At 52.3% G+C, this 15,000-nt stretch overlaps 1 protein-coding gene across 1 annotated transcript in view; it reads left to right on the top strand.

Moving 5' to 3' along the window:
* Positions 1–15,000, top strand: part of LOC118213402 (pappalysin-1-like) — an 88,786-nt gene that overhangs the window by 7,062 nt on the left and 66,724 nt on the right. Inside the window, exons 2-6 of the mRNA XM_035392313.1 lie at positions 627–1,695; positions 8,268–8,413; positions 10,103–10,396; positions 11,655–11,847; positions 12,867–12,988. Coding sequence (XP_035248204.1) covers positions 627–1,695; positions 8,268–8,413; positions 10,103–10,396; positions 11,655–11,847; positions 12,867–12,988 — 1,824 coding nt within the window. The remainder of the gene's footprint in view (positions 1–626; positions 1,696–8,267; positions 8,414–10,102; positions 10,397–11,654; positions 11,848–12,866; positions 12,989–15,000) is intronic.

The raw sequence follows: 15,000 nt of genomic DNA, 5'->3' as shown, positions 1-15,000 counted from the left end.
TTCTCAGCGTGGTTTTTCAGAAATACTTCTAGTTGTGAAATCGGGCCACTTTTCCCCATCCCAAGCCACGCCATTGAGCAGGAAGAGGAATATGGGGCGGGGGGGGGAGGGGGGGGGGCTGTTCACTGGTTGATAATTAGACATCAATAGGAAAGTGTCTGCTGTGTCTCCTGCTCATTAGGTGCATTTAAATCTATGGGGAGTGCCCGCTGCAGGCTCGGCAAGTGCATGGCATATATAGCCTGGGGAGTTTTTCCAGATTATTCTGAAAGACGGTGAACCGACCCCCCTTCTGCAGTGTGTGTGTGTGTGTGTGTGTGTGAGTGTGTGTGAGTGTGTGTGTGTGTGTGAGTGTGTGTGAGTGTGTGTGTGTGTGTGTGTGTGTGAGTGTGTGTGTGTGTGTGCGTGTGTGTGTATGTGTGTGTGAGTGTGTGTGTGTGTGTGTGTGTGAGTGTGTGTGTGTGTGTGTGTGTGTGTGTGTGTGTTGTACCTGGGAATCAAGCCCTCTGTCTTCAGGTGAGTTTCATCATGTCTCATGAAGCTGTTTAAGGTCTGTTGTTTCGCTGATGGCACAAACGGGCACTGACGCGTCTGACCGCGCCCCCGGGTCGCTTCCTCTGGGACAGGTCTGTTCGACAAGTGCTTCTACGCCTCCAGCGACCGCGGGTGGCTGCTGGGCATCCGGGCGGCGGGCGAGCAGGGCAACCGGGACCCGCGCTTCTTCTTCTCCCTCAAGACGGACCGGGCGCACAAGGCCACCTCCGTCGCCGCCAACGCCCGCTACCCGCCGGGCCAGTGGACGCACCTGGCGGCCTCCTACAGCGGGCAGCAGATGCGCCTGTTCGTCAACGGCGCCCAGGCGGGCGTGAGCCGCGAGCAGTCGGGCGAGGTCTTCAGCCCGCTGACGCGCAAGTGCAAGGTGCTGATGGTGGGCGGCAACGGCCTCAGCCACAACTACCGGGGCGCGGTGGAGGGCGTGTCCCTGTGGGGCCGGGCGCGGGAGCAGCGGGAGATCGCCCGGGCCGCCCGCGCCCGCCGTCGCCCGGGCGACCCCGACGGCCTGGTCGTCCACGAGACCTTCGAGCACCCCGCCCGCAAGTGGCTGACCATGAAGGACGGCGTGTTCCCCCGGCCCGTGCCGGGGAACCCCGGCGGCTCCCTGGACACCTCCCTGGACCCGCCCGCCTGCGGCCAGACGGCGTGCGACAACGTGGAGGTGGCGGCCAGCTACAACCGCTTCTGGGAGTTCCGCAGGCCCAAGACGGTGCGCTACCGCGTGGTCAACGTCCACGACGACGCGCACCCCCGCCGCGCCCGCCCCACCGTCACGGCCAAGCAGATCGAGCTGCAGCACCGCCACCTGAGCGAGGCCTTCGCCCCCTACAACGTCAGCTGGGAGCTGAGCGTGCACAACGTCTACAACGCCTCGCTGCGGCGCCGCCTGGTGCTGGCCAACTGCGACGCGGGCAAGGTGGGCGACGAGGAGTGCGACCCCGAGTGCAACCACACGCTGACGGGCTTCGACGCCGGCTACTGCCGCCGGCAGCGGGCCGACTGCCCGCCGGGGAAGGCCGGGGACGGCGTCTGCGACCCGCCGTGCAACTGGGACGGCCACGCCTACGACGGCGGGGACTGCTGCAACCCCAACGTCACCGACGTCACCAAGACCTGCTTCAACCCCGCCTCGCCGCTCAGGTGAGACCGCCGCCCCGCCCCCTCCCCTCACTCCCCCCCCGCCTCGCCGCTCAGGTGAGACCGCCCCGCCCCCGCCCCCTCTCCCCCCGCCTCGCCCCTCAGGTGAGACTGCCCCGCCCCCTCCTCACTCCCCCCCACCTCGCCGCTCAGGTGAGACCGCCCCGCCCCCTCTCCCCCCCTCACTCCCCCATCTATCAATGCCCCGGCCCATTTAAAATGCAGTGGGTCAGCCCCGCCTGTTAAAAAAACAAAAAAATTGAAAGGTTTTTGGGTCTGATTCTCAAATACTTTGTTATTGAGGGGTTGATTTTCAGTGTAGATGATTCACACGTTTGGCATTTAGCCCCTCCCACTCTGCCCCCCGCTCGCTCTCCCGCTCGCGCCCCCGCAGGTACAGTGCTGTGGAATGCGGTGTTTGCTGTGCGGCCGCGGGCGTCTGTGACTCGCGTTCCCGCCGGCGACGCAGGTGTGCAGCGCACGGCGTGGGGATTCTCAAGCGTGGCGTTTCCACGGAAACGAATTACCGTCATCCAGGGCACCTTATATGGGGCAGGGGGGTTAAAAAGTTTTGGGAATCAGAGGAAATCCAATGCCACCCTGCTGCATAGCATGCTCTATCAGTGTCAGTATATTACAGTACATCGTACATTATAACCATTCAGCAGATGCTCTTACTTCGTTTTACATACGATCCATTCATGCTGCCGGATATTTACTGAAGCCGTTCAGTAAGTAAGTTTAAGATTAAGCAGTGCCCCACCTGGGAATCGAACCTGCAACCTTGAAGTTGCAAGCAGTTACTTAACCCATATCTTTTTCCTAAAAAAAATAGTAGTAGTAGTAATAATAGTATTAATAGCAATAATAATAGTAATAATAGTAATAGCAATAATAATAGTAATAGCAATAATAATAGTAATAATAGTAATAGCAATAATAATAGTAATAGCAATAATAATAATAATAATAATAATAAATGTATTCATTAATGAATCAAAAGTCAGGACGCTTTGTAGTACATGCTTTACTGGTTTATTCTTAAGCTTTTCTCCATCTGGCAGCTGTTCCTGGCTCTTTGGCTATTTACACTGACTTGACAATATTGATTACAGTCAGAAAACAACTATGCTGGCCCTGAAGGGAAGGGATTTATACACATAACTCACGCCCTGCAAAACAAAGACCAGTTCCTAGAAAGACACAAAGATGGACCGAGAGAGACGGAGAGAGAGTGTGAGAGAGAGAGAGAGAGAGACAGAGCGAGAGGGGGAGAGAGAGAGAGAGAGAGAGACAGAGCGAGAGGGGGAGAGAGGGAGAAAGTAAAGGAGTGAAAACGAGGAGTGGAGAGATGGGAGAGAGAAGCGGAGCTTTCCAGCTGGTTGCTTATTTTCCTTTGGGTTCTGGAATGTCTGGAAGTCGTTGCCACGCACTGCATCACGAACATGACTTTACATTCCTTGCTGATTGTGGAATTCTGTGCGGAGCGGGGCCAGGGGCGCAGGGTTGTGGGGGGGGGGGGGTGGGGTGGGGTGGGGGTTGGGCGGTAAGGGTGGGGGGGTGGAGGGGGGCGGGTGTTGTGCAAACCTGCCGTTTAGATTGCCCCGGCCCGAGAGCCTGTTCCTGCCTAGACCCTGGGAGGTTTTGGCAGTTGTGGGTTCCGGGGGCGGGGGGCGAGGGGGGGGAGGGTGGTCCCCGGTGGTCTCGAGGCTTGGAGGGACCCCCTGTGTGCTCATGCTCCTGCGCTGGGACACCGGTGTTCTGCATTCTGCATTCTAACTTCTGCTTTCTGCATTCTAACTTCTGCATTCTACCTTCTGCATTCTGCCTTCTGCCTTCTGCATTCTAACTTCTGCTTTCTGCCTTCTACCTTCTGCATTCTGCCTTCTGCTTTCTGCATTCTGCCTTCTGCTTTCTGCATTCTGCGTTCTGCTTTCTGCTTTCTGCATTCTAACTTCTGCTTTCTGCATTCTACCTTCTACATTCTGCCTTCTGCTTTCTGCATTCTACCTTCTGCATTCTACCTTCTGCTTTCTTCATTCTAACTTCTGCATTCTACCTTCTGCATTCTACCTTCTGCATTCTGCATTCTAACTTCTGCATTCTACCTTCTGCATTCTGCCTTCTGCATTCTACCTTCTGCATTCTGCATTCTACCTTCTGCATTCTAACTTCTGCATTCTGCCTTCTGCTTTCTGCATTCTACCTTCTGCTTTCTGCATTCTACCTTCTGCATTCTGCCTTCTGCATTCTACCTTCTGCATTCTGCATTCTGCCTTCTGCATTCTACCTTCTGCATTCTGCATTCTTCCTTCTGCATTCTAACTTCTGCTTTCTGCATTCTGCCTTCTGCTTTCTGCATTCTACCTTCTGCATTCTGCCTTCTGCCTTCTGCATTCTAACTTCTGCATTCTGCCTTCTGCTTTCTGCATTCTACCTTCTGCATTCTGCCTTCTGCTTTCTGCATTCTGCCTTCTGCTTTCTGCATTCTGCCTTCTGCTTTCTGCTTTCTGCATTCTACCTTCTGCATTCTAACTTCTGCATTCTGCATTCTGCCTTCTGCTTTCTGCATTCTAACTTCTGCACTCTGCATTCTACCTTCTGCTTTCTGCATTCTGCCTTCTGCTTTCTGCTTTCTGCATTCTACCTTCTGCATTCTAACTTCTGCATTCTGCATTCTACCTTCTGCTTTCTGCATTCTAACTTCTGCATTCTGCCTTCTGCTTTCTGCATTCTACCTTCTGCTTTCTGCATTCTACCTTCTGCATTCTGCCTTCTGCATTCTGCATTCTACCTTCTGCTTTCTTCATTCTAACTTCTGCATTCTGCATTCTACCTTCTGCTTTCTGCATTCTAACTTCTGCATTCTACCTTCTGCTTTCTGCATTCTAACTTCTGCATTCTGCATTCTACCTTCTGCTTTCTGCATTATGCCTTCTGCTTTCTGCTTTCTGCATTCTACCTTCTGCATTCTGCATTCTACCTTCTGCTTTCTGCATTCTAACTTCTGCTTTCTGCATTCTAACTTCTGCTTTCTGCATTCTACCTTCTGCATTCTAACTTCTGCATTCTGCATTCTACCTTCTGCATTCTGCCTTCTGCATTCTACCTTCTGCTTTCTTTATTCTAACTTCTGCATTCTGCATTCTACCTTCTGCTTTCTGCATTCTAACTTCTGCATTCTGCCTTCTGCATTCTGCATTCTACCTTCTGCTTTCTGCTTCTACCTTCTGCATTCTGCCTTCTGCTTTTTGCATTCTGCCTTCTGCATTCTAACTTCTGCATTCTACCTTCTGCATTCTAACTTCTGCATTCTAACTTCTGCTTTCTGCATTCTAACTTCTACCTTCTGCATTAAGCATTTTAAGTTCAGCGTTTTGTGTTCTGACAGCTGACGTGAGCACTGTGCACTGTTTACTGTCACCTATCATTTGGTCCTGCAACCAGCTGGATTCTCTCCTTCTCTCTCTCTCTCTCTCTCTCAGTGATTCCAGGATTTAAAGATGCAAACAGGCTTTTTCAGCTATATCCGCAGGTATCCAGTGTTTCCAAGCCTTTTTGGAAAAAAAAAAAGAACAGGACCCCGCCCTCGTTCATAAATAAGGATTCAGAATGACCCCCCCCCCCCCCCCCCCCATGCACATTCACTCTCACTGTGTCTCATGTGTTTACGCGGGCTCGGCACCGACTGGGAATTTGTTACTTTATGGAGAGAAGACAAGTCCCCTCCTGGAGATCCGGCCGAATCCCCCGCGCCCCCCTCAGCTGCGCGGGACTCCCCCGAGTGGAGCGCCTTCGCTTCCGAGAAGAGAGCCCAACAGGACCGCGTCCCGCGTCCTTCCCCGCCCACCGGTCCGGGGTCTGTCGCAACCGCGTTTTTAAAAATAAAAATCGCCCTCGGCCCGCTCTCCTTCGCCCGGCGCTTGCCGCTGTTGCCGGGAGACCCGTGGGGTTTGTGAAGCTGGCGTGTGTGCGTTACGGTACCTTCAGTGACTTGCTCTCCAAACTCTTCCCTTAGCTGGAGGCATAAGCGTAGGTTTTGGGGGGGAGACAGGGAGACGCCTCGCCCTCGACGTTTTCGTAGGAAGTCGTCCCTTGAATAGCTAGCTAGTGCGCTTGCGAGACGTTTGACTATGTGAGGCTTCGTGGTCCTGCTGTATCTCCCCCAAAGTTGAAATTAAGGCTACATATATGCCCGGCGGCCATTTTAAGACAGAGACCTGACCCTGTGAGCCGTGGTTGGCGGGTGGGCAGGGTCTTCCGGACCTTTCTTTTTTTTTTTTACCGTAACCTCGGCGTGGTGTAGGCGCGAGCCGATCGGCGCGCCCGCCGCAGTCACGCCCGTCCCACGCGTGGTTTTACGCCGAGCTCTTTCCCCGTCTCTCCGTCTCTCTCTCTCTGATGTCACGTTTAAAATGGGGCCACTTCAAAGGAGGAGTGCTGGGGCTCCTCCTCTGACCCTTCGAGCGGGGGCGTACATCCCCCTCCCCCCCTCCCCTCCCCGGCCTGTAAAACCTAAGACATTAAGGGCTCCTCCTAATGGGGGATCACGGCGCTAAGACACGCCCCCTCTGCGGCTCCTTCCGAAGCTCGGGCAGCGTTCCGGAATACCCCGCGGCCACGCCCCGGTGACCGATGAGGTCACCATCGAGGGGGATCCGGGCTGGCGGACAGGGGGCGGGGCCTAGCGGTCGGGCTCGCGGCGGCGCTGGCACACACCGCGGTATCGGCGACCCCCCCCCCAGTCCCGCTGCTCCCGCCGTCGGTCGCCGCGGGACACGTTTGCGGTCCGCGCTCCGCGGTCCGATTTCCGTCTGACTCTCCGTCCCCGGGCCCCGTGGAAAAGAGGCTGACCCGAAGCGGGACCCGGGTGGCACCGGCCCAAAACGATGGAAGCGCTTGGGCTGCAGCTGGCCGGTCCCGGCGATCCACCTGACCCCCCCTCGCTCTCGGATGAATTATCCCGCCGAATATTTTCCGGAGATGTAATGAAATTCCATCCCCAGACGTCGGAAAGAAGTCGGGAGAATGGCATCCCCAGTTCCAGCAGGTCTGACGGGAGTCTGCTTTTGATAACGCGCCCCCCCCCCCCCCGCCCCACCCCCCAGCCCCAACTCCACGTCCCTTCTAGAAGCTTCTCTGTGGGCGTCTCATTTGTGCCGTACTCTCAGAAATCACGGTACTGTGGGGGTAATGTTTTTTCCCTTTCAGGAACAAATTTACGAAATTTGAAAGTACAATAATCTGTTTGAGTACTAATAAATCTGCTGAAAATTCCAGCTTAAACCAGCCTGGTCAAGCCGGTTAAAGCTGTGTGTTTTCGACACTTCTAGCTGGTCAACCAGCTGTTCACCAGCTGAGCAGCCTGCATAGTCAGCTAGTCCACCAGTTGACCACCAGCTTGCTCTGCCAGCTTGACCAGCTAGAGGCCAGCTTTATCCAGCTAGAGAAAAGCCTTGACCAGCCAGCTGGTTTTATCTGGAATTTTCTGCAGGGAAGTAAGTTTTTCAAGCAAAAAAGGTACAGATTAGTCATGTAATGCTGGCTAGGGGTACAATTTTCAGATGGTACAAAGTTTTCACCTTTTTAAGCACTTTTTTTTAACCTTTTTTTTTCTGAGAGTCCAGTGAATTTAATAGAAGCTGTTCTTCAGCTGTGTGATCCACTGACTCACTGCTGCTCTCACTGGGCCCCAACTGGCACCCACATCATATGACTAAGGTTTGCACCCTCGTCACATGACAAAGGTCTTCTGGCTGGTGCCAATGGGGCAAGTCTTCCTACTGACGACTTGGTCCACTTTTCCCTGACAAACACATTTCACATTTCCCATCGTTTTTGTGAATTTGTCTATATCACTTCCATAAGTTTGATGGTTAATAACCTTTTTGTACCAGGTAAAGATCTTATCTGGAAGAGTCATTCACTTTTGCTGGCAGCTAACGGTGACTCTCAGCAGATTTAAATATCCTGTTCGCTTCGTCTTTTGACCGAACGTCTGTACATTACATTATCCAAGAATGTTTGGTAGCATTCCTCTCCCAGATCCGATTCGCCCTTTTTCCCCTAACGTTCAGAAAATACCGACGAGAACCCCAGACGCGTGTAACTTTCGACCCCGAGCACCGCTAAGTGATGTGAGGCTCGACCGGTGCAAGCGCCATGTAGCGCCAGACAGGCGCGCTAGCTCGCTCCGAACGCGCTAGCCGCTGCACTGCGGAGAGCTCACCGCCGCCCTGGCGCGATGGCCGCGTTGCCAAGACCACCAGCGGCGGCGGCGGGCTTTGTTGTGAAACGTCTCCCACGGCGACGGGGCGGGCTGGCACGAGGCGCGCGCGCGCGTGGGAGGTCCCGTCAGGCTAATACAATATTTGATAATATAATATATTCCCCCTGTCCTTCCCTAATACGATATTGGCCAAACACAGTAAACATTAGCCCTAATGAAATAACGTCCTGGAGCCGGGGGCTGGGGGGGCGGGGGGGGTGGTCGGTTGGGGGGTAGTCTGTGAGGGGATGGAGGGGGGCGAGGGGGCTCTGTTGTAACAGGGTAATGAATCCTGTCTCCACCCCAGAGCGTATTTGGACGTGAAGGAGCTGAAAGACATCTTGAAGCTGGACGGCTCTACGCACCTCAACGTCTTCTTCGCCAACTCCTCGGACGAAGACCTGGCGGGAGTCGCCACCTGGCCATGGGACAAGGAGGCCCTCACGCATTTAGGTGAAAAAAGAGGGAGAGAAAAAGTAAAAAAAAAAAAAAAAAAGGAGTAAAAACACACAGAAAGGGTCAAATTTGTGAGGTTTGAAACTGATGAGAAAGACCGAAAGTGACGTTCTACTAGGGGGTCTGATTGTGTCTCAGCTGTTAAGGAGAATTAGCTATGACTGCTTTTGTGGAAGCCTTTGAATTTAACTTCATGTTTGCAATTTTAGATAGTTTTTTTTTTTTCATCAGAATTTTTTTGTGTCTCTGTGGATGTGATTGGTTTGGTGTGTGCATGTGTCTTTGTGTATGTATGCAAGTGTATACATACGTGTGTCTGTGTGTGTATGTGTGTACGTGTTGGTGTGTGTGTGTCCATGTGAATGCTTGTACCCGTGTGTGTGTGTGTGGGTGTGTGTGTGTCCATGTATGCATGCATGTGTGTGTGTGAGTGTTCATGTATGTCCATGTGAATGCGTGTATCTGTGTGTGTGTGTGTGTGTCCATGTATGCATGCATGTGTGTGTGTGTGTGTATGGGTGTGTGTGGGTGTGTGTATGGGTGTGTGTGGGTGTGTGTGTATGGATATGTGTGGGTGTGTGTGTGTGGATGTGGGTGTATGGGTGTGTGTGTATGTGTGTGTGTGTATGGGTGTGTGTGGGTGTGTGTGTATGGGTGTGTGTGGGTTTATGTGTGTGTGTGTATGGGTGTGTGAGGGTGTGTGTGTGTGGATGTGTGTGTATGGGTGTGTTTGGGTGTGTGTGTATAGGTGTGTGTGGGTGTGTGTGTATGGGTATGTGTGGGTGTGTGTGTGTGAGTGTGTGTGTGTGTGTGTGTGTGGGTGTGGGTGTGTGTGTATGGATATGTGTGGGTGTGTGTGTATGGGTGTGTGTGGGTGTGTGTGTATGTGTGTGTGGGTGTGTGTGTATGGGTGTGTGTGGGTGTGTGTGTACGGGTATGTGTGGGTGTGTGTGTGTGTGGATGTGTGTGTATGGGTGTGTGTGGGTGTGTGTGTATGGGTGTGTGTGGGTGTGTGTGTATGGGTATGTGTGGGTGTGTATGGGTGTGTGTGGGTGTGTGTGTATGGGTGTGTGTGGGTGTGTGTGTGTGTGGATGTGTGTGTATGGGTGTGTGTGTATGTGGGTGTGTGTGTGTATGTGTGGGTGTGTATGGGTGTGTGTGTGTGTGTGTGTGTGTGTGTGGGTGTGTGTGTACGGGTGTGTGTGTGGATGTGTGGGTGTGTATGGGTGTGTGTGTATGGGTGTGTGTGGGTGTGTGTGTATGGGTGTGTGTGGGTGTGTGTGTATGGGTGTGTGTGGATGTGTGTGTATGGGTGTGTGTGGGTGTGTGTATGTGTGTGTGTGTGTGGGTGTGTGTGTGTGTGTGTGTATGGGTGTGTGTGTGTGTGTGTGTGTGTGTGGGTGTGTGTGTACGGGTGTGTGTGGGTGTGTGTGTATGGGTGTGTGTGTGTGTGTGTGTGTGTGTGTGTACGGGTGTGTGTGGGTGTGTGTGTATGGGTGTGTGTGTGTGTGTGTGTGTGTGTGTGTGTAGGGGTGTGTGTGTGTGTGTGTGTGTGTATGTGTGTGTGTGTACGGGTATGTGTGGGTGTGTGTGTGTGGGTGTGTGTGTATGGGTGTGTGTGTGTGTGTGTGTGTGTATGGGTGTGTGTGGGTGTGTGTACGTAACCCTGTTCTTTGTGCTTTGTAGGCGGGATTGTGCTGAACCCCTCCTTCTACGGAACGTATGGCCACACCCACACCATGATCCACGAGATCGGCCACAGCCTGGGGCTGTACCACGTCTTCCGCGGGATCTCCGAGATCGAATCCTGCAACGACGCCTGCCTGGAGACGGAGCCGTCCATGGAGACAGGCGACCTGTGCGCCGACACCAACCCCACGCCCAAATACAAGCACTGCCGGGACCCGGAGCCTGGCAACGACACCTGCGGGCACTGCCACTTCACCCAGACGCCCTTCAACAACTACATGAGCTACACGGGTCAGCTGCTGCACCAGCATGCGCATACATATACACAAACACATACAGTATATACACACACACACATATATATACACACATACAGTATACACACACAAACACATATATACACACACATACATATACACAAACACATACAGTATATACACACACACACATATATATACACACATACACATATATACACACACATACAGTATATATACACAAACACATACATACACACACATACAGTATATACACACATACATATATACACACACAAACACATATATATACACACATACAGTATACACACACAAACACATATATACACACATACAGTATATATACACAAACACATATATACACACACATACAGTATATACACACACAAACACATATATATACACACATACAGTATATATACACAAACACATATATACACACACATACAGTATATACACACACAAACACATATATATGGGGCGACATAGCTCAGGAGGTAAGACTGATTGTCTGGCAGTCGGAGGGTTGCCGGTTCAAACCCCGCCCTGGGCGTGTCGAAGTGTCCTTGAGCAAGAAACCTAACCCCTAACCCCTAACTGCTCTGGCGAATGAGAGGCATCAATTGTAAAGCGCTTTGGATAAAAGCGCTATATAAATGCAGTCCATTTACCATTTACCATATATACACACACATACAGTATACACACACAAACACATATATACACACACAAACACATATACACACACATATACACACATACACGTATACTATATATACACACAAACACATATATATACACATATACACACACATACACGTATACACACACAAACACATATATATATACATAAACACATATACATATATATACACACATATACATAAACACATATACATATATATACACACATACACATACACATATGCACATACACACACATGGAGGGACACACGCACACACGCACACACGCACGCATGCGTGCGTACATACACACTCTTACCAAAACACACTCAAAAATGCGCACACACACATGCTCACACACTCACACATGCTCACACACATACAGACACACACAAACACAACCGAAGCAAAGTTCATTTTCAACACCGGTATTCAGCTACAGCTGCTTGTGTAAGAAGAACTATAATGCACACCCCCCTTTGCCTCTCTTCTCCTCTCCCGCTTTTTTCCCTCTCTTTCTCTGTCTCTCCGTCCTTCTCGCCGCTCTGACGTTCACGCGCTTCCCTCTCTCCCTCCCCCCCGCGAAGACGACGACTGCACCGACTCCTTCACGCTCAACCAGGTGTCCAGGATGCACTGCTACCTGGACCTGATCTACCAGTCCTGGCAGCCCGACAGCAAGCCGCCGCCGGTGCCTCTGGCGCCCCGTGTGGTCGAGCAGGAGAACGACGCCCTCACGCTGGAGTGGTTTCCACCAATCACGGGACAGTTCTACGACAGGTGAAAACGAGCAGCGCATTTTCCGCTGGGGCTGGAAAACTCTCTGCGTTTTTTGTCTACTGCTCTTGTTTCATCCAAAAAAATCTGCGGCCAGATCTGTCCGCATGAGTGAAAATATATTCATCTGGCCAATGGTTTTCCGTCCAAGTGGCATTTTTACAAAAACAAGGAGCGGCAGCTTAAAAATATAAAGAACTCAAAAAACAAAGTCCATCGTGGAGGACTGCTGGTGGGAAATAATCTCACAAGGAGGCATACAGAGCGGACACAGGAGGTTCTGAGGTCCAGGTACAGGAGGTATTGGGGTCCAGGCAGGACTATAACAGGTACAGGAGGTATTGGGGTCCAGGCAGGGCTATAGCAGGTACAGGAGGTATTGGGGTCCAGGCAGGACTATAACAGGTACAGGAGGTATTGGGGTCCAGGGTTGACTATAGCAGGTACAGGAGGTATTGGGGTCCAGGCAGGACTATAACAGGTACAGGAGGTACTGAGGTCCAGGCAGGGCTATAACAGGTACAGGAGGTTCTGAGGTCCAGGCAGGGCTATAACAGGTACAGGAGGTTCTGAGGTCCAGGCAGGGCTATAGCAGGTACAGGAGGTATTGAGGTCCAGGCAAAGCTATAGCAGGTACACAAGGTACTGAGGTCCAGGCAGGGCTATAGCAGGTACAGGAGGTATTGAGGTCCAGGGTTGGCTATAGCAGGTACAGGAGGTATTGGGGTCCAGGCAGGACTATAACAGGTACAGGAGGTACTGAGGTCCAGGCAGGGCTATAACAGGTACAGGAGGTTCTGAGGTCCAGGAAAAGCTATAGCAGGTACACAAGGTACTGAGGTCCAGGCAGGGCTATAGCAGGTACAGGAGGTATTGAGGTCCAGGCAAAGCTATAGCAGGTACACAAGGTACTGAGGTCCAGGCAGGGCTATAACAGGTACAAGAGGTACTGAGGTCTGAGCATGGCTATGTTTCAGGAACGTATCTAAGTTGGTTGCTGTCTGTGTCTCTTGGTTTCCTAGAGAAGTGGGATCTGTGTGTGATAAATGCACGGAGGGGCGGGTCCTCCTGCAGTACGCCTCCAACGCCTCCTCGGCCCGCCCCTGCGCCCCCTCCGGACACTGGAGCCCCCGCGAAGCCGAGGGTAAGCCCCGCCCATCACGCTCGTAACCCCACCCACATTTCACACCCTGGCCAATCGCAGCCACCTGCACTTCTCAAACGCTGTCCAGTCGTAATCCCGGCCAACGTTATACACCTTGGCCGATCGCAGCAACTGCCACATGGCACACACTGTCCAATCACAGGAACTCCCACCTCCACACAGTGTAATTATAATCCCTCCCACACTGCACATCGTAGCCAATCACAACCACGCCTGCTTTACACAGATTGGCCAATCAAAGCAACTCCCACCTCACACACACTGTCCAATCATAACCCCTCCCACAATGCACACCGTGGCCAATCACCACAATTCCCACCTAACACACTGTCCAGTTATAACCACCGTGCCACCCACCCAGACCAATCATCGCTGCTGATACATCTGACACAGTCCACTTCACTCACCATGTGTGCTGACACATTTTAATGAGCAGGGAAGCAAAAACATGGATAACATTTTACAGAGACACGGTCACAAAGACCCTCCACAACACACACAGGCCTGACCCCCCCCCCCCCCCCCCGAAAAGAAAAAAACAAAACACTCAAACACTGGCGAGAAGAACTCCCTGCTGGGAAGAAATATGAGGAGGATCTCATCCTCCTGTGATCGACCCCAGGTCAGCAGTTAAAGTTAGCGTAGGTGCTAAAAGGGAGATTGTAGGGGATAACAGAGTAAATAATCATCGTGCTCGGGCAGATTTTGACCTGGGGTATGCACTGCGTAGGATATCGCGTGCCTATGGAATGTTTTTGCATATGTTCTAAAATGTAATTCGCTGATGGCACTAGCTGTATAAAGAAAATACGCAGGCGGTATTTGAGTAGACGTGCAGCCAGATGTGTCTTGTCGATGCGGCGCGCCGTACGGTCTGACTGAGGAGGGAACAGGTGCTGACAGGTGCCCCGACGCGCGTCGTAAAACGTTTACGACCACGCAGACCGGGAACAGCTGCCTCAGGACGAACGACAGGGCGGAGAAACAAACCGAACCAGTCTGGGGTCAAAACCCGGGAGGAAACGGCCCCGGACGTGCGCTAGCTCTGCCGCTTAGCCGCCGCGGCGCGACGCCCCTTCCCGCGGCCCGCAGGAAGCCCCTTTTGTCCCCGCGGAGACCCGAATCTCTGCGAAACATGAACGCGCTTTGACGTGTGATGGCCCTCGCATGCCGTGCTGACTGTTTGTGTGAGAGCACTGATGCAGCGCAGGACTGGCTGCTGTGCCCTGTAGGTCAGGGGTCAAGGGTCACGGGTCAGGGGGTCAGCAGGTCAGCAGGTTTAAACCAAATCTCCCGATGTACAGAAACTCCAATATTCTTTAGCAATTTATTCAATTAGCAAATCCTTTCCTCCAAAGTGACTAGTAAAGATAACATGCAAAGAAGCGTAGAAATTTGGATTTCCTTTGGATAACGTGGTGACCTTTGGTGACCCCGGACCTTCACAAGCCGGGATGAGCGGTTGACTGGGTGCTGCTGGGAAGGGGTAAGTCAGCCCGGAGGACCTCCCTGTTTCCTCATTTCCCTGTCAGACCTCAGAAACACGTTTTCCCCTGAACCGCCCCGAATTCAGCCAGAGCCGCGTTCGAGCGTCGCGTGAGGCTCATCGGTCCCGACGGACGCGGCGAGATACACCCACCGCGATGCTCATGAATCCTGAATCCGCTGTCCAGGCTACTTTTACTGAGTTAACTGTCAGTAATCTATGCGATTGTTCAGATCTGTCTGTGTCGTGCGTTGTAGGGCTGGGCGATATATCGCGATGATAATTATCGAGTGCAATAACGGTCGTCGCCATCGTGTGGCGTACCGCCTTTCTTTTCGGCCTTTTTCTCTGTAATTATACCTGACAACCACGCTTTTGGAGGCCGCGTGAAACGCTTTTCGGAAAAATAAACGTCACCTATTGCTTGACCGTAAGACAGCCAGCAAGGCCTCGCAGCTTCCGCGTGATTGGCAGAACCACATCACATGATCACACGGAAGCTGTG

This window comes from Anguilla anguilla, chromosome 14 (assembly GCF_013347855.1).
Source record: "Anguilla anguilla isolate fAngAng1 chromosome 14, fAngAng1.pri, whole genome shotgun sequence".
Lineage (NCBI taxonomy): Eukaryota > Metazoa > Chordata > Actinopteri > Anguilliformes > Anguillidae > Anguilla > Anguilla anguilla.
The sequence above is the reverse complement of the archived record's forward strand: the minus strand, read 5'-3'. Positions and strand labels throughout refer to the sequence as shown.